General features: G+C 45.0%; 2 protein-coding genes across 4 annotated transcripts; both read right to left on the bottom strand.

Moving 5' to 3' along the window:
- Window positions 1-2,589: 2,589 nt before the first annotated feature.
- Window positions 2,590-5,478, bottom strand: LOC133111394 (troponin I, fast skeletal muscle-like). Of its 2 annotated transcripts, none has more exons than XM_061221722.1 (6): window positions 5,456-5,478; window positions 4,449-4,485; window positions 3,882-4,010; window positions 3,587-3,676; window positions 3,289-3,465; window positions 2,590-2,685 (listed from the first exon to the last, which is right to left on the bottom strand). In XM_061221722.1, exons 1-6 carry the CDS (start codon window positions 5,476-5,478, stop codon window positions 2,590-2,592), a joined length of 552 nt encoding a protein of 183 aa, XP_061077706.1. The 2 variants fall into 2 exon arrangements, with proteins under 2 accessions (XP_061077706.1, XP_061077705.1); XM_061221721.1 differs by lacking the exon at window positions 5,456-5,478 and adding an exon at window positions 4,666-4,689 and having other exon boundaries at window positions 4,449-4,487.
- A 7,925-nt stretch (window positions 5,479-13,403) lies between these two features.
- Window positions 13,404-17,749, bottom strand: LOC133111979 (uncharacterized). Of its 2 annotated transcripts, XM_061222634.1 has the most exons (6): window positions 17,661-17,749; window positions 16,981-17,076; window positions 16,681-16,761; window positions 15,382-15,427; window positions 14,477-14,688; window positions 13,404-14,308 (listed from the first exon to the last, which is right to left on the bottom strand). In XM_061222634.1, exons 4-6 carry the CDS (start codon window positions 15,413-15,415, stop codon window positions 13,451-13,453), a joined length of 1,104 nt encoding a protein of 367 aa, XP_061078618.1. In that variant the 5' UTR covers window positions 15,416-15,427; window positions 16,681-16,761; window positions 16,981-17,076; window positions 17,661-17,749; the 3' UTR covers window positions 13,404-13,450. The 2 variants fall into 2 exon arrangements, with proteins under 2 accessions (XP_061078618.1, XP_061078619.1); XM_061222635.1 differs by lacking the exon at window positions 17,661-17,749 and having other exon boundaries at window positions 17,026-17,041.
- Between the last annotated feature and the right edge of the window lie 1,198 nt (window positions 17,750-18,947).

The raw sequence follows: 18,947 nt of genomic DNA, 5'->3' as shown, positions 1-18,947 counted from the left end.
CCCATCTCTATCTGTGCTGTGATCCAATCTCTTTCTGTGCTGTGATCCAATCTCTATCTATACTGTGATCCCATCTCTATCTGTACAGTGATCCCATCTCTATCTGTACTGTGATCCCATCTCTATCTGTACTGTAATCCCATCTCTATCTGGACTGTGATCCCATCTCTATCTGTACTGTGATCCATTCCCCTGTCTAACAACATGCTTTTGCTTCAAAGACCAGGCTGGGAAATGACAATTGTGCAGCGCTCTCTCAGAAATACACACGCACTCACGGCCGCAAGAGAAAGGCTGCAATCAGCAATGGTCTAAGGGCCCGATTCCTCATCTCATCGCTGAAGGAACGACCATTCTGCAAAAAATGAAATAAACATAAAATCCTTTACATCCAGATAAAACAGAGGAGGAAACCAAGAACTAAACACACGCACACAGTTGAAACCTTATATAAAGATACTAAACATATAAAATATTATGTATTTCAATCTCCACTCACACTCACAGTTCCTTGAATTTGGAAAACTAATTTCAGGAAGATGCTGGAAAAACAATTAGATATGCCCAGAAATATATCTGTAACCCTCAGCTAAAAGAATAATTGCTAATAAACTGCTCAAAATGCAGAAAGAACCCTGAACACACTTGACTTGGTTTGTTCATGAATGAAGGTGTGCAAGACTTTTCATCTTCAGCACTACTCCGTTGAAGGCCGGGGCAGCAAATGACTGGGACACGCAAGGTCGGTGGTTCTAATCCCGGTGTAGCCACAATAAGATCCACACAAACGTTGGGCCCTTGAGCAAGGCCCTTAACCCTGCATTGCTCCAGGGGAGGATTGTCTCCTGCTTAGTCTAATCAACTGTACGTCGCTCTGAATAAGAGCGTCTGCCAAATGCCAATAATGTAACGTAATATGACTAAAGAATGCATCGCCTGTGTGCGAGCCAATCCACTGCATTAAACATTATTTCTTTCAGCCAAAGTAGATTAGTATGCATTCCAAAAGATGACTTACGCCGAATCAGGAGATCCTGAAAGACTGCCTCTGAATTCTGCATCCCTGTCATTTCACCCCACGTTTCCATGGAGAACACCGGAGCATTGTGGGCAACCTGTGAACAGAACCTGCACCCTGTGTGTGTCCCAGAAACCACTCCCACGCCACCTGCCTTCCTAAAGGTGACATTGCAGTGAGTGTTTTTTTTTATTTTATTTTATTTTATTTTTTTTTAGATAAAAATACCATCCCAAATGACTAATTGTAAGAGTGCATGACACAAAAGTAGTAATATAGCTTCAATTAATGCAGGTTTATCATTTTTTGTTGTTGTTGCTTTTTACCAGTTTATTTTCTATTTGAATGCACATGATAATGCCTGCAGACAAGTATTATGATATATTATTTAACATTATATTGCACTGGATTCCCCTAAACTTGGGACACCATTTTCATTTTATTTAAAGCAGGTGGGTAAATTGACATCATGGTCCTCTTTTACAGTGATGACCAGGGGAATAAAAAATGGGTGGGTAATTCAAGGGATAATTCAGGCAATCAGAGTGAGTGATTTTATGGGCACTTGGCAAATGGAGAGACCCGGTTAACATCCCCGCTTTAAAAAAAGGAGTGAGTCAGGACAAAGTGAGTCAGGACACCGTTTAAACATCTCTTTCAAAGAGCTGCATCCTGCACAACACTGTTTTTCCATTTGATTTCTATTTGGCACAAAGGAAAGAGTGGCCCCTACTGGCCAACCAATGCCACTTCAATCCGCAACTTGGGTTACTTCGGTTTTCGCATCCAAATGCTCACAAAAGCCGCACAGTAACGAACTAGAAACAGTATCAAATGAGCAATCACCTTGCTGGTATTATCTTCTGCCTCAGAAAACAGCCCTGACTAGGATACAAAATGAGTTAGCATCCAAGTTTGGATTTCTAATACATAAAACAAATTCGGACAGTCTCAACTCTTTGGCTGCAGCCAGACCGAGCTCTGTGACGACTGAAGATTGTATCAGACAGAGTCCATCTGGGATTTTACCAGCAGTTTTTGCTTATTCACCGGAGTTTGAAAAGGGGTGCACCTTAGAGATTTGGTCAATGTTTGCATATTTTTACCGGTTCCGGAGACTGCAATTCCTCGTGCGGTCAAATCTTAAAAACGCAGCCAGCTGAATAGGCAGAATAAGAGAAATGCAAAATCTTTTCTCACAAATAATAATAAAAAATCAATAAACATAAGTTGCCTTCAAATCATTTATTTACATGTTGTAAATAACAAAATATATTTCTCAGCAAAATATATTTTTGACGCGAGTGAACTTTTAAGCGGCAGGCAAATGCGGGTTTCAAATCAAAGGTTGCAAAATGGACAGAAGTGGGGAAAATTGAAAATGGTGGCAGATACTGTAACAATCTCCGCCCGCTCCGACCTCAACACACTAAACCACAGAGGACCGCCATGTGTAAATAACCCGTTAGAATGTTCGTTAAGACTGAAAATGCCCGAAAATGGGCAGCGCAAATCGACCAATGGAGCGCAACTCAGGAAAGCGCCAAGCAGCCAAGTAACGGAAACCCGATCTAAGACTCTGTCTCAAACATCTTCTTCCTGCCGTCCATCCCCGCCTTGTCCTCCACGTTCTTTCGCCAGTCGCCAACATCGCGCATTTCCTTGTCCTGCAAGCAGAACATTAAAGTAGAAAGTTTAAAAAATATATAAATAAATAAATACTATTTGAGATCACATATTCTAGACATGAATGTAAACTATGATGGCTAACAGCATCAGTTATTAGTAACACTCCCCAATTACGGCTTACGGTTTTCAGTAAAAGTGGGAGTAGTATGACATTCCATAGGGGAAGAACAGAACAGTGGCAATGATACAGGACTGTGTACAGCACTGGGAAATTAGTTCATAGCATATTACAAATAGCGTAACAGTTAAACGCAGTAAGTGATGTTGGTCTCATGTAGGACTTGGGAATTCGGGGTACACAGGCATAGCAGATGAGTGGCTATGCCATACCCCAGTGACCGCTCATAAAATGATCCAGTCCAGGCTACATATTTTTAAAATTATTATTTTTATTTTTTTCTCTCTAGCACAAGATAGAGATGTTTTTTTTATCTCCAAAAACATGAAATTGTTGCACACGGTTCTGTTAAGATGAATCTGCGGTAGCCATCTTGGGCCGGAGATCCAATATCCCAACATGCATCAGCAGCCAAAAGTGGTGTCTGTTCAGTACTGCGCAGCCACCAGCAGGGGGCACCAACCTCCTCCTTGACCTCCTTCTTCACTTGTTTGAGGTTGGCTCTCAGGTCCATGTTGACCTTGTGCTTGGAGCCCAGCAGGGCCTTGAGCATGGCGTCGGCAGACATGCGCACCCTCTTCAAGGCCGGCTTCTTGAACTTGCCCTTCAGATCGATCACCTTGAACTTCATGTCCTCAATCTGGTCAGCAGGACAAGAGCACAGGGACCACAGGAACATCAGGAACCTCAGTTGAGGAGAGTTCTGAAAACTGGGGCAAAACTAGCCTAACAGGAAGTTTAGGAATTGGGAGGGTCTCTACCTCTTTGCTACACTTGGTCACTTTAATTTCCAGGTCGTATCGCTCCTCTTCGAGTTCATCAATCTGATGGTGGAGCTTCTTGCAGAATTCCTGAAGAGAACGTTTTTTTGGGGGGGACACACAATGTTCATTAGACACTGTACGTTAAGAGGTGATTGTAACTAGGAACGGGTCCTTATTTTCACAGGTGTACGCGAAACGCCACTGCCCACATGAAATCCCGAATCGCGGGGGCAGGAAAATGAAGCGTCTGATGAAATGAGGGGATGAGTTTAGACCGAGCGCGCCCCTGTACCTGCATCTCCTGTGAGCCTGAAGGCAGAGAGAGCGAGGGACACTTCTCATCCATGTACCTCACCCTCTCCTCCTCCCTCTCCCTCTCCTCCACCTCCAGCAAGCCCTTCGCAATCGAGAGCATCAAGCTCTGTGGAAACAGGGGGCAAAGGTTCAGCGTGATCATCACCACCATTGTCATAATCACCTTCATCAATAATAAAAAATATAATAACAATAGCATTGATACAACTACTGATAATATCTTGGGGGGGGGGGGTTTCAAGACCAGGCTCAATATGGTGCTAAACTAAGCAGTTGGTACAATTTAGTGGTCGGAAATGGTGAGCATTGTTGGGTTGAATGGCCTCTTCTCATAATTACGCTATGTTATCTTACTCCCACTACAATAGCAACATTTCAAATCATATCATATTCAGCCAAGCCATACAATCACAAATCACAGTCAGTTTATTTATCTTTGCACATTAATAGTTTTTGGCCTTGCTCAGACGTCTCTCCCACATCCCCTCAGGGTCTGGATTTTGCAGAGGTTACACCACGGAGAATCTCCACTGCAGGTCTTTACCTTCAGATTGTGTTTGCGACTCGAGGACATCTTCTTCCTGTTTGGGGTCACAGACAGATGGGCCATTAAAAAGATGAGTTATCACAGCTCATTCGATTCATTTAAAAGATTACCATAACGCTGGAGCAACAGTCGCAGATTTGAGAACAAATGAGAAGAAGTAGATTTAAAGTAATACTGCACAAGCGTATAATTCTCCATTTCGTTATAAAATAATACATTGTTTTATTTCATCAGGCATCAACAGAACACCCTAAATTGCCACACAGTTGGTCGAGAACATGAGCAGGGAGAAAGATGCAGTCTGCATTAAAGCCCCCAGCAAACCCGAAAGTTCCTGCAAGGACAATGCGAAACAATGTGTGTGATACAATCAGTGAGCACTTTAGTAGGTATTTATTATACTTATTTAATTTAAGTCATCTGCTGCTGTAGCCTATCCACTTAGAGGTTTGTGTGTTCAGAGATGCTCTTCTCCATACCACTGTTGTAATGTGTGGTTATTTGCGTTACTGTCACCTTTGACCAGTCTGGCCCTTCTCCTCTGACCTATCTCATTAATAACGTGTTTCTGCCCACAGAACTGCTGCTCACCTTCTATTTTTTTTCCGCACCATTCTCTGCAAACTCTAGAGACTGTTGTGCTTGAAAATCCCAAGAGATCAAAGGTTTCTTAGATACTCAAATCGCCCAGTCTCACACCAACAATCATTCCACAATCAAAGTCACTTAGATCACATTTTTTCCCCCATTCTGATTTGAACATTAACTGAATCTCCTGGTAGTGTACAGGTGTTCCTGATAGGTGCTCAGTGAGTGTATATATTTATAGTCATTTGTAACCAATCCCAAAGTGACCCTAGCTTTTACTTTCTTAGAGTAGTTCCCTTTAGCCATTCAGAAACACTTTGATTCAGACCAACCCAGGTCTGGACAGCTTGCTTAATGCCCCCATCCGATATACATTCGGGACAGATTGTACTATGTTTCGCTTGTTTGTCAATAACTTCTCATGAATCTTCTTGGGCATTTTCCCAAGAAGGTTCAGACAGTAGATTTATTCAGTATATTTTCACGACGATTACCTTGTAGAAGCCACAAACAGCTTTGGGTACATGATGGTACATGACAACTATTCCCTCAATGATATATTTTTTTTTTTTTTTTTTTTTTTAGATAAATGCTGCATTAATTCACAACAATAACGGAACACGTAAAAATATTGAAGTATGAATCACAGTAACGACATAGACAATGCAAGCGGTGTACTCACTCCGACATCTTGGCCGTCCGTTCGTTTCACGGTCTGAGGAGAGAGAGGAGCACTCCGCGTTTATTTCCCTTTTGCAATTAACCTTTCGGCTCCACTGAACTGCCATGCACACCGAGACCGATATTTAGCACCAGGGAAACTGGCCCCCAACATATACACACAAAATGCCATTTTGCCACCGGGAATTCTCACATTTACACATGGCCATTAGCGGAGTCCGCATGGAGATGCACATGAGACTAATGGGACCTTAGAGGGGAAATATTATCCGAACACAAGCCCGGGCAAATTAGCTAAAGCACAATCATGTTTCTAAATTTGGTCAGGATGGTCTGCATCAGCTGCCAGCTGGATATCGTGGTTATGATAGGCTTGCCTCCCGTGAGATTGGGGGCGAAAAAAAAAGGATACCGCAAAGGCCAGTGCTTGCCTCACTTTCCAGAACTTTCCTGAGCAGGCCAAGACTATGCCACACCTCAGGAATATCTAGCGTGCCAACTTTCCCAACACTAAACCCATGAGCATAAACTTCACATTTCCTTCACCTTCACGCTCAAGACACAGCCACATACTCAACATAACGTAGTTTGATTGATCCCAAAAGGCATCGACTAATGAATAACATCCCAAAAAATATGCTGGAAATAAATGTCAATATAGAGTAAATATAGAACAGGGCAGTGAACAGCTGAACCTTTTCAGATCTTAACAATGAAGCCCATATATCGCTGATTATCATAAAAGGAAATATCATCACTTCCATGAGCATGAAATGAGATGGGTTCCATTCATATTCCCAGTCGGATTAACGTTCCCAGTGGGATTAACGTTCCCTTGAGTTCCCACAACATCCCTGCCTGCTGCTGCGGCCAGCCAGTCTACCCAGCCAGACTGGAATACCAAATTTCGACCCACAACCTCACTCATGAATATAAGCCTTAACTATTCATTAAATCATGCTAATTAAGGCTTTCATGAGCATGCAGCACTTCACAGAGCACGATGAGTGGATAGAGTCTCCATCACAGCCATTCCGATTAATAACAGGAAACATTCCCACAGACTAAAACATGACCTTAAATTAGTGGTAGATTTAATTGGAGTTGCCTTTAAAACAAAAAGCAATAAAAACAGATTCGATAAATACAGTAATGTCCCATTCACAACAGTTTGAGAAGTGACACCCATTGAGTACAATAGCTTGCTAACGTGCTAACGTGGAGTAATCTGCGCTGATCACATTTCAGACTGAAAAGCCAAAGCACAAGTCTCTCTCACCTCATGAAATTACAGCTTGAAAATAATATTGACAGTTAAACGTTTGTTTACTCAAAGATGAGCACAGGCATATTGCTTTGGAGAAATCACTGCAAGCAGGAATTCCATCCGTCACGTCCTACCATCAGATTATGAATTCCACTCAGATACCGTGGTCAAGTAAAATAACTACATATGATCCGCAACTCCCCTCTCAAAACTGGTCAAGCCACGAGTGTTACAGGAATACCATTTCAGACATGATCTGTGAATCAGACCCACTGGTTTCCTGTCCTTTAAGACACTGTGCACAGCGCACGTGTTTGTCACGAAATCAGAAACTCCGCCACTCATGATGACCCGCAGACCGCACACGCACAGGTTAACCATGGCAACAAGCGATGCACAGCCCGCTTCTCCAGGTGTTAAACTGTAAAATCGCTGTAGCAAGAGAGACAGGGAGACAGCTGAACTACAGAGAGAACAGCAACAGAGCTACAGAGAGAGAGCAGCTAAAGAGCTACAGACAGAAAAGCAACAGAGCTACAGAGAGAACAGCAACAGAGCTAGAGTGAACAGCTACACAGAGACAACAGCTACAGAGAGAGCAGCTACAGAGCTACAGAGAGAGCAGTTACAGAGAACAGCTACAGAGCTACGAGAGAGAACAGCTACAAAGAGAAAACAGCTACAGAGCTAGAGAGAGCAGCTAAAGAGCTATAGAGAGAGCAGTTACAGAGCTAGAGAGAGCAGCTACATAGAGATAGAGAGAGAGAGAGAGCTACAGAGAGAGAGCAGCTACAGAGCTAGAGAGAGCAGCTACATAGAGAGAGAGCAGCAAGAGCTACAGATATAGAGCGTGAGAGAGCGCAGGTATGAAGCGAGAGAGAGCGCATCGTACCTCACCTACGAGAGAAGCAGCAGAGAGGGCAGGGCAGTGAGGACTGAAACGGTCTCGCTGGTCAGTCAGTTGATACGATTGTTCAGTTTATATTGTGGTCTCTGAAGACTGTGGAAGTTCAGTAATGCGGTGTATGGGAGTGGCCTCTTCAGCAGACCAATGGGATTGGGGGGGGCAACTGAAACCCTATCTGTAACCCCCCCACACATACACACTTCCCAAATCACCCCCCATCCCAGCTCATTCCATTATAAATAACCCCCTCCAAAAAGATTATTCTCATTTTATTATTGATGCAGACAACACCCAATTTAGACAGAGAGGGAAAAGGTACTGAGCAGATGATGATTAAAGTGAAAAAGAGAAACAGGGAGAGAGAGATAGAGAAGTGGAGTCAAAGTGAGGGAGATAAACAGCAGATAATGTAGACAGGTAGTTTGTCTTGGGTTGTTCGACGCCAAATGTATCCATCCAAGTGGATAGAGATGGGGCCAGGATTTGACGCAGGAGTCTGAAGTGTCCAGTAGTATAATTTGGTCCAATTCTACAGATTTTGGATCTGGAAAGTTCTTAAGTTCTTAAGGGTGACATGAGCTCAGGCGGTAAGAGCAGTCGTCTGGCAGTCAGAGGGTTGCCGGACACCTAACCCCTAACTGCTCCTGATGAGCTGGGGGGTACCTTGCATGGCAGCCAATCGCCATTGGTGTGTGAGTGTGTGTATGAATGGGTGAATGAGACACATCAATCTTACAGCGCTTTTGATAAAGGTGCTATATAAATGCCAACCATTTACCATTTAAGTCAGTTCACTGAGGGGGCAGCACTATGAGGGGATTGTGGGCAATGGGCTTGGACTCCTCCCTCAGGGGGCTGTGGGGAACCAGGGTATAGGCCCACAGGAAGGGAAGAGGAGATCATTTTTAGAAGAGCTCTGTTTTGGGTAACACTGGCCCCCCTCGTGGGCAGGGTAACCGTAACAACGTTCCACTAAGAACAGGGAGGCGAGCAGCACTGCTAATTAAGAGGGGTGTGAAGCTCGGGGGGGGGGGGGGGGGGTGTCGAGTTACTCGAGTTACTCGAGTAGTGAGGAACGAGAGTAATGGGCCAATAGGCAGCCAGGATGATGTGCACCCTGTTTCAGCCAATCACAGTTGAGCTCAGAAGCCACCAGGGGCGGTATCTCCACCGACTGGTTTGGGAGGGTTCCAGGGTTTTAATGGCAGATCTGTCTGAAACAACAAAACAAAACAGAAAGCTGATGTTCGAGGGTTTATTTGACAAGCAGACTAAGCGCATTTAATGCCTAGGCTCACACCGTTTATAGTGCGGTGTTAAAAATGTGATTCATCGAATGCTACGCTAATGGATCATGATTTAAATAAATATTTAAAAGCTAAAATAAAAATACTTGCCAGGAGATGGTTTCACGTGCCGTGTTCAGCTGCTGCCGCATCGGAGGTTACCCTAAACTTCGTGTTTTCAGCTTTTGGTTTTCGTGCCATTAGACTGGAATGGTGACATCAAAACCTGCTCTACTATAAACTAGGACCTCTTATCGTATATGAGGGAGGAGCAAATAGGCGTGTTTAAATTCACAGCAGTGATTTTGGTCAATTTTGCAAACTGAATCGGGGGGGCGGGTTGGCAGGTGATTAGGTGGCAGGTTGAAAGAGTCAGGGTTGGGAATCTAGCCAGCACACCAGAGAACCCCATACTTTGGTTCAGGAGCAGCCTCCGAGTGGCCAAACTTCAGCGTGAAGACTGACAGAGGGCAGAGACAGACTGACAGACGGACTGAGTTACAGCAGTGAGAGACCCAAACTACTTTCATCAGCCCGCACCCTCGGGTTCCCCTTAATCTACCCCTCTGTACAAGCCCCTAGTGCTCGTTCTCCAGCTTAAAGGGGAGGTTCACACAAAAAAGACATTAAAGTGCATTTCCACATTCACTTACTGATATGATCGACCCATTATTCACTGAGATATGACAAGTGGTCCATAGAGGTCCATTACATCACGGCGAACTGCATCTAAAACGTTTTTGTTTGTTTTTTCCACATCTCAGTAAAATGATCGGGATGGATAGATGGTACCCTGGGTAAATGGGAACAAATTCAATTTTTGGGTGAACTGCCCCTAGATTAAGCCTAGTCACAATTACAATTTAAATTGGGATTGTACATACAAAACTAAATTTAGTTTAGGACTAAGATTAATCTTAATCTGTGTCTATGAAACTGACAAAGACAACAGGACTACTGAGCCAGAATTATGCACCTCGACATGATCATTTTAATATTTGCAAATCCATATACAAATACGTATGACCTTAAACACATGGCAAATGAAAAACACATTGCATACTTTGTGATATGCTCTGCAATTCATTCAAAATATTGTGGGGTCAAAAATAAATCGCCTGAGAGTCAAAAGTTCAGAAACAACAACCCGCCAACAAGAAAATATTCATTTTAAATACAATGTACATCAATGACAGCTGCCAATTAATAAAAGATCTAAAAAATAGGCATTTATGCACTAATCATGTTAATATTAAGAGTGTGAGATTTAAGGTCTGGTTTTGTATTACAATTGGCTTTCACAGATCACTAGACTCATCACTGATAAAATACTGTAACTGCATACCAACTGACCCTTGGGGCACAAAGTTCGACAACACTCAACCATGTCAAACCGCGAATGACACCTGTCATTACACCACAAAGTGTTCAATGTATAGGACTGGTTTTTGGTCTACAACTACAACAAAATTCATTATTCAAATATTCCAATGAGTGTACAGTATACAGAGTATTGTGTGAGGATCACAGCACAATCACGCAGGATCATTTCAAAACGGAAAGAAACGGAAATAAAAAATCAAAATAAAAAAATACTCCAAATAACTAACTTCACAATTTCATTACCAGTGTGCTGTGTGTGGCCCCAAGTCTCGTATCCATGTGACACTGCAGCATTATGACATCATCATAACAACAAGGAACTAACTGCTGACTGTTGCCATGCAACCAATGGAAACCTAACGTGCGTTCAAGACGGCGAACGTCAGCCAACGTTAGCTAACCTTCAGCAGCATATTCAAACTTTTTTTCTGTTCGCCACAAACATTTGTTAACAGTTTGAAAACGTAGTGCATGGTGAAAAATGGCTGCTGATGGGGAAGAAAATCGGAAAAGAGAGACAAATATTCCGCTGTTATAATACACTTTAAGCAATGCAATATTTGTTCTTACCTTTAAAAATAAATCACAGGCAAACAACTAGCATTGTTAGACGCAAGTCCCATTCATTTGTATGACAAGGTCATTGGTGGCAAACTAAATGGAATGTTCATTTAAATGGTTCAACAGTAACTGTTTACTGCAAACATTGTTTGCCCGCGAACGTTTGCCGTCCTGAACACACGTCTGGCTTTGCAATACTTCAGCTCACCAAGATTCTTCTTCAGTAAGGCTCCCCACGCATTGATTATTGGATTTCAAAAGGCCTTGACCTCTAAATCAATACATAACGCTTCCACTGAATTCAGCACCCTGGGAAACCCCTAGATCAACCTTCTAGCGTGTGCATATCGTGAAATAGAAGCTTTTCTGCCAGAATTCAATTTGCAGCCGTGGCGATTTTGGGTTTATGCAAATCATGACTGCAGGGGGGTCCCACAAGGTGGATGTTCGGACAAAATGTTTTCCAAGGGTCCAAGCTACAATCACGCTTCGACTATAATTTGAGGTAAACGTGGACTTAGGGAGCCTACTGCTTGGCAAACCGCAGGGTCTAGCAGGTACACCCTGTATGTGCATTTTTACATAATCAGTGCAATACTCTCCCTTTCCCAGACTGAACTCCCCACTGGATCCCACCAATCCACTCCTGATGCTTGTCTCTCTCTCTCTCACACACACGCACACGCACACGCCAAGACACTCAGTTCCACAGCACACTGAGAAGCATAATCAGAAAAAGCCACCTTTTCCAAAAGCACCAATTCATTATTCCCACCCCCACCCCCACCCCAATGGCATTTCAAAATTAAAAATAATTGTCCCGGGACAGTAGTTTCCTCACGGAGGACATTAACCCTGTTCTGTTCATGTTCCTTTTTGCTGGTAGAACAGGATGAGGTGGACAGAGGAGGTGTGCATTGTGACCTGTGGTCTCCATTCACGAAGAACCACGCTGTGATGGCGTTAGCACTGGGGTGCTGTTAGCATCGTGCTAACATATCTCAGACCTCACCACAGCTCACTGGCTGCAAGCACAAGCACAAGCACAAGCACAACTCTGAAGTACACTGAGCAGCAGACTGCTTGGGGCAGAATGCTACTTCAGTGGCATCTTTGAATGTTAGGGTCAGGTCCTCCCCACCGTTGGATGATCCTCTCCTGCCAGACACACCATCCAAACTGGCCTTCTCACCAAGGCCTCTGTAAGCCTGACCGGCTGGAGTCCAGCGTCTCAGCCAAGAGTCAAGGGTACAAAAACGTGAGTCATCTCAGTTTAAAGTGGTCCCCTCCTGGTCCGTTCCAAAGCTGACGTGATATGGGGAAGGTGGGGTGGAAGGGTTGGGCGACGCCTAGTCAAACATTTGCAAATAACTTTTAAATCATTTGATCGTCTTGATTTGTTGGAGCAGATCAATGTGAACACGGTCTGCACTCCTCACCAGTACTGTGGTCTTTGTGTGGACAGAGCAGAAACCAGGTTGAGCTCCAGAGTAGCATGGCCAGTGGGAACGCAACAGAAACCAGTTAGAGCTCCAGAACAGTACCGTGGCCAGTGGGAACGCAACTGAAACCAGTTTGAGCTCCAGAACAGTACCGTGGCCAGTGGGAACGCAACTGAAACCAGTATGAGCACCAGAACAGTACTATGGCCAGTGAGAACACAACAGAAACCAGTTAGAGCTCCAGAGTACCGTGGCCAGTGGGAACGCAACAGAAACCAGTTTGAGCTCCAGAGTACCGTGGGCCCAGTGAGAACGCCACTGGGAGCCAAAGCAGAGCTGGTCCACCCCTCCCGCGGCTGGTCTTCCGACCGCAACTCAATGACATCATCGGATCACCTGAGATCTCCCAGCAACACCCCTGAAATCAAGGGCGCTGAACTCCCGCATTTTGGAAATGGGAGCATGACTCCAGTACCCAAAACCAAGGTGGCGAAAGTGGCGTGCTGTTTCGTCACCACACACAAAAACACGAGGAACATTTCCCACGCAGAGCAGCTGAGCAGCCAGTTTTTTTTTGCCAGTTCATTTAAACTGGATGTGGTTAATCAGGACACGACACCAGGTTTATTTCCAGTCCTGGAGGGCCGCAGTGTCCGCAGGTTTAACTCCAGCCCAGCAGACACTGCCGCCCTCCAGGAGTCAGTAAACCAATAAACACTACTTGATTACAACTTGTTTTTTTTGTTTTTTAAATACACTAACTTCCAGTTTTTCCTGGTGGGGAAAAAAAAAAAAGAAAAAGAAATCAGTAACCAATAAGAACACCGCAGTGTGGGCCCAGCAGGTGAACATTAGGGGGGGTGAGGGGTGAGAGGGGGGCAGGTTTAGGTCCAGGCCACCCGGCGGGAGATGGCCACCTTGAAGCACTCGGGGTCCACGTCCCCCCCGGGCCTCAGCGCCCGCTCCAGGCTCACCAGCACGTCCTGGTGGCACTCGCGGATGTTGAGCGGGTAGCGGGACCTCAGGAGCTCGTAGGCGGCCAGGAGCCTCATGTTCTGCTTCACCATCAGGTACTGGATGACGCAGGTGGGCGCCAGCGAGAAGCCGTCCCGGCAGTGCACCAGCACGCGCTTGCGCTTGCCCGCCGACGCGTCGATGCACTCGTTGATGTCCTGGAAGCAGCGCGGGCCCGGGTGGGACAGGTCCGACAGGTCGCCCAGGTGCACCTTCAGGCGGGACCAGGTGTGGCGCGCGCCGCGGGAGCAGGTGCAGGGGATCAGGCACAGGCTGGTCTCGCCGGGCAGGCTGCTCATGTCCACGATGCTGTCGATGTTGTTGCGGCACAGCGTGTGGCCGCTGTAGGCCGCGTTCAGGTTGCCCACGTAGATGTAGTCCGTCACCTTGGAGATGACCGGCTCGGCGAAGTGGAAGTGCTCGGCGGGGGGGCCCTGTTTGGGCTCGCCGGGCTCGTCCCCCTTGGCCGGGACCCCGCCCCCGGCCGCGCCCCGGTGGGGGTACTTGCGGAGCTTCTTGGAGCCGGAGCGGGAGGGCGGGTTGGAGTCGGACTCGGAGCTGCTGTTCCAGGGGGGCGAGAACAGGCCGAAGCGGCCGGAGGACTTGCTCCCCGGGCTGGGCAGGCCGGAGCTGGAGGCCGGGGTGGAGGAGACGGAGGCGCAGAAGAGGGAGGCCCGCTCCAGGGACCCAGTGCTGCTGGCTGCCCCCGCACTGTGGGCCTGCTCCATCTACACACAGTGTATACAGAGAGGTCAATATACACACAGACACACAGACACACAGACACACAGACACACACAGTGATCCTGCTCCATCTACACACACAGTAGACACAGACAGACAGACAGACAGACAGACACTACAGGTGAGCTACAGGTGAGCTACAGGTGACGTACCTGTGCTTTGAGGTTGTTCTTCCACTCCGGTGTCTCCAGGGCTTTAAAGCGCCCGCTACTGTCGGAGGAGATGGACAGGCAGAGGGGCCGGTGGGTGCGAGGGGGCAGCTGCGGGGTCAGCGCCATGGCAACCCGCTGTGGGGTCAGCGCCATGGCAACCCGCCGCGCTTCCAGCTGCTCGTTCCTCCTCATAATCAGGGCTGGACAGGAGCCTGCAAGGGCCACAAACCACCAGGAGAGGCCCCCATGTTAAAGGAAACGGCAAGGGCCACAAAACGCCAGGAGAGACCCCCATGTTAAAGGACACTGATAGGGACCCCCAAGACACCAGCAGACCCCCATGTTAAAGCACACTGACAGGGACCCCCAAAACACCATGAGACCCCATGTTAAAGAATGTTGACGGGGGCCCCAAAACACCAGGAGAGACCCCCATTTTAAAGCACACTGACAGGGACCCCCAAAACACCTCAAGGCCCCATGTTAAAGGAGGTTTACAGGGGCCCAGAAACGACCTCAAAATCACTCTCATGAAAATGAGTGGAACAGAGGTTCATTTAATGAGCTCCATCTGATTGAGCAGCCACACATTAACGATCATCAACACGGAAAAACAGGAGCAATCACACCGCCTAATTAAGCACGGGTACAAGACCCAACACCGCCAAGGAGAACAACGAAAGAACAGAAGCATTATTAGTAGCTGGCTGCTCATTTTATATCGAGCCGTAATTCCCTTGACTGTTGACACAGCGCTTCAAGTAATTAAACAATCCCGAGGTAATAACTGTAATATTATAAATATGGCTACACAGGAAGGGTACATGGACCTGTGGGCTTGACGAAAATGGCTCTGAATAGACAGGGTATGGATCAGGATTGGTTACGCCTTCGACAGGGTTTACCTTTCTTTAACTGCGTCTGTTCATGGTCTTCCATGTCACCACAGGGCTGCATTGAACACAGACCACAAGGTAAACAATATAGCACAACAATATTCAACTAAATACTCATAATCACAATCTTATTCACTTCACATCTTATGCACAACTTTATTTAATTTTTTTGCTCTACTGGAGGGGGTGGGTGAGGAGGATTATCCTTTTCTGAGTTCCAAACTCTTTAGTAGTTATTTAGCCCAATACTTTAGTAAATAATACTTCAGCTGCATTCCTTTGTAAGTTTAAGAATGACAGCTGAAGTTACTGTGCTACGGTGTCCCAACATTAAATATCGTATTCATAATTCGGCCAGTGTAATTGGTGACACCGACCGATGGAAGAATGAAATTGGCAACCCCTGTCCTACAGTTTTCCATTTTTGTGGTGGAAATACTGCTGGACTATATAAATCTACTTAACCGAACACAATAACATGTAAGGCAGGTGTAACAATACCGGTGCACAAAGATGCACCCCACTAGCTTAAGAGTTTGAACCCTTTCAGGTTTGAACCTGTGTTACTGAAAGTAAACGCTAATAATTGTATGCTGCTACTTTACCCGGTCTTGGCTAGGTCTCATTTGCAAAAGAGGTTCTAATGTGAATTTGACTTCCTGGTCAAATAAAGGTTTATATATTTTCAAGGTTGATCTCCATGTTTTCCCTGTCTGAATACGGAATATTTGCTATGGAGCTACTAAACTAATTAATATGTTAATTAAAACCTTACTGCAAGGAAACAAACTTAGTCAACTACTTGGAGTGCTTTCGGCCTTTTAAGTTAACTCCACGGTTTAGATCCATTGTATCAGTTCAGGAAAAAATGGGGATTCTCTGAATATTGGTTATTATTGTTATTCTAACTAAACTGAATAACATTCATGGGGATGCTGGCAAATCGGCATCATCACACACAAAAGCCATATCTCAGAACAGACTATCAGGGTCCACAGCTTGCATACAGTCGCGTTAAACATTAACATCAAAAACTCAGTGGCGATTAAGGCAAAAAGGAAAAATATCTATGTTTGCAGGGGTCAATGCTAGGATAGATAAGATAGCGTCCCCATGTGCGAAATGGATTATTGTTCTATACTTCTGTAAACACTGGCGCCACCTGCTTTGGAAGATCGGCGCACACAGTCCCAATTCCAATCGCGTCGTGCCCTTTTTCCCTTCTTTGTTTCTGACGTCTTAAATTCAACAATATGTATCCACATACAATCCTCAATAGTAGTTTTGGGGGAAAAAATAACATCTTACCCGCGGAACATTCTGAAGGAAACACCGACCGTAAATAACCGTGAAACTTGAAAGTGCCTTGAAGACGCTTTGCAATCATTCCTAAAAACCAACAAAACAGGGGCACAGCGATGACCACAAATCAGTCACAATAATCATGACTACAACTGTTTAACGTGTGCATTATCTTGAGCGGGAATGTAGTATCTTGAAAGCTCCAGGCCCAAGCAAAAAGTTTGCGACTTAGTACATTTGGTGGTGCGCATAACACCCTGTCCAACAGAACAACAAATGCACACGTTTCCCAAATAAATCAGTTACCTGTCCTGCTGTTCTTCATAAGACTCAACTTCTTATCCAACGTACGTGATATAGAATCTTTCTTCCATTTTCCCAAGGATTCCATTTTCTGCCCATCTGGGAAGAGGGAGGAGGGGGGGCAGGCCCCGTGTAATTAATAAACACATTTTCATATCCCATGCGTAGTTTTACATTTACGAATCCGTGTGGGTTTCATAAGCAGTAGAGCGGTTTGCTGCACATAAACAGTTACATATGCTGAACAGCGCAACAAAAAATGAACACCCACGCAATCCTTCGAGCATATGAAAAACGGACAGATTTAGGTCTAATGGAATTCCTGTCCGATCCATCACGCTTAGCCGAACGGGTACTAAATGATAGCGTTTTGCAAAACACTGATGGCACTGATGACACAGGTCGTGGACATTTTCATACATGTGCAGGAAGTAAAGCCTATTACTCATCACATAAACGTGAAATCCAATTTTTTTTTTTTTTTTTTTTTTTTTTTTTTCAATCACTGCGGATCTTTCCCTAAGTATAGCATCTCCAATCCACTGCGACTGCAGCGTCTGCCCGTTTAATACGGTGCTTCCACATTACCCTTCACACAAAATGCACTATTCGTAGCATGGAGGTTAGCATAAACAAGTAAACATACAGTACTAACGGCTGAAAATAACATTTTTAAAACAAACCCTTTCTTCATTCACTCGCGCTATGCAGCACCCAGCTGAGAGAAGCTCACGTGGACAATCATGTTACCTCAGTAACGCGACAAGAAGTGGGAGCTGGGAAATGTAGTTTTGTTGCTCATAGGTCTTAAGACGTCTTGAGATTGTTCTAATGGTCTACCACATGCTAAAATTTTTAAAGTGCTTGACTAAATAAACGCTAACTGTCAATGTCTGTTTTCATATTCGGATAATATTTGCAACAACTCACGCCAATAATTATGTATTTATGCTCCTAAACCCAAATGACTGATAGCCTAACTTTTAACATAATTGAAGCATGCAAAATATATGGTATTGGTATTGTTATTTATTTAGGTGTATTATACATTGTTCGTATTATTATTATTATTAGTAGTAGTAGTAGTAGTAGTAGTAGTAGTAGTAGTAGTAGTACTCCTAGTATTATACAAGTGTCCCAGTTAGAACACAAGTAGATTATTCCTCAACCCGAGATTTTGTTTTACCTTTTTTTTCTGACTGTGTTCCGCGTTGTCTCAGAGTACAGCAGTCCAAGCAGACGGCCCAGGAACACTGCTCCTTCTTCGGGGAACGGAGAACTGTCATTAGGAACTAACGCAGGATAATTACCTTACTTGCCATAGCGCGCTCTAATTGGACAGCCTCAGGTATCTCGGTAATACGGGAAAATCGTGATATCCCTGCTAAATTCATCCCTATAACGATCTGAATGCGCTCACACAAATCCACAGCTATGACAGTGATGTAAGCAATTGCCCGGGCATCGGGCGCATTTGATGTGAATCGTGACTGCAACGCTGGGTCACCAGCAGCAGGCGTCTCGTTAGAGGCCTGGGGAGTGTGGGTGACGCCGTTAAAGGATCAAAGCGCTTAGCTGTTATGACAGCCGGAGAGGCGGCCTGCCGCTCGGAAAAATCAATTTACTGCACACCGGTGACATGGCAACCAGCGGCGCCGCCTCGTGGGTTTCAAAAGAGAGAAGACTGCAAACCGACCTTTCAACTCCCCTACACCTTTATTTAGATCCTGGTGACACACTGAGATAAAGGAGCAAATTCAAGACAATATAAAGTAATTTTGTTATAATAACAATAATTATTAATCCTCTTTATAATAATATCTCATTGGGGCATAAGGTTCAGTGAATTTAGTGAATTCTTTTTTTAAACATTTCATTTTCTTTCCTGGTGCAACAACATTACAATACACCAAGAACACAGTTCCATTATATTATGGCACTTGAGGGTAATGAGTCTTTTGCACGGCATG

This window comes from Conger conger, chromosome 15 (genome assembly GCF_963514075.1).
Source record: "Conger conger chromosome 15, fConCon1.1, whole genome shotgun sequence".
Classification (NCBI taxonomy): Eukaryota; Metazoa; Chordata; class Actinopteri; order Anguilliformes; family Congridae; genus Conger; species Conger conger.
Note: the sequence above shows the minus strand (reverse complement) of the source record. Positions and strands in the feature narration are given on the sequence as shown.

Excerpts from the sequence above, each read along its gene's own strand:
- LOC133111394 (XM_061221721.1), bottom strand. The coding sequence starts at position 4,689 with ATGCCTGATGAAATAAAACAATGT. Across the intron at positions 3,677-3,881 it reads CAGGCTCACAGGAGATGCAG|GAATTCTGCAAGAAGCTCCA; the intron begins GTACAGGGGCGC and ends CGTTCTCTTCAG. Across the intron at positions 3,466-3,586 it reads TGACCAAGTGTAGCAAAGAG|ATTGAGGACATGAAGTTCAA; the intron begins GTAGAGACCCTC and ends CCTGCTGACCAG.
- LOC133111979 (XM_061222634.1), bottom strand. The coding sequence starts at position 15,415 with ATGGAAGACCATGAACAGACGCAGTTAAAGAAAG. Across the intron at positions 14,689-15,381 it reads ACAGACGCAGTTAAAGAAAG|GCTCCTGTCCAGCCCTGATT; the intron begins GTAAACCCTGTC and ends TGGCCCTTGCAG. Across the intron at positions 14,309-14,476 it reads AGAACAACCTCAAAGCACAG|ATGGAGCAGGCCCACAGTGC; the intron begins GTACGTCACCTG and ends CACTGTGTGTAG.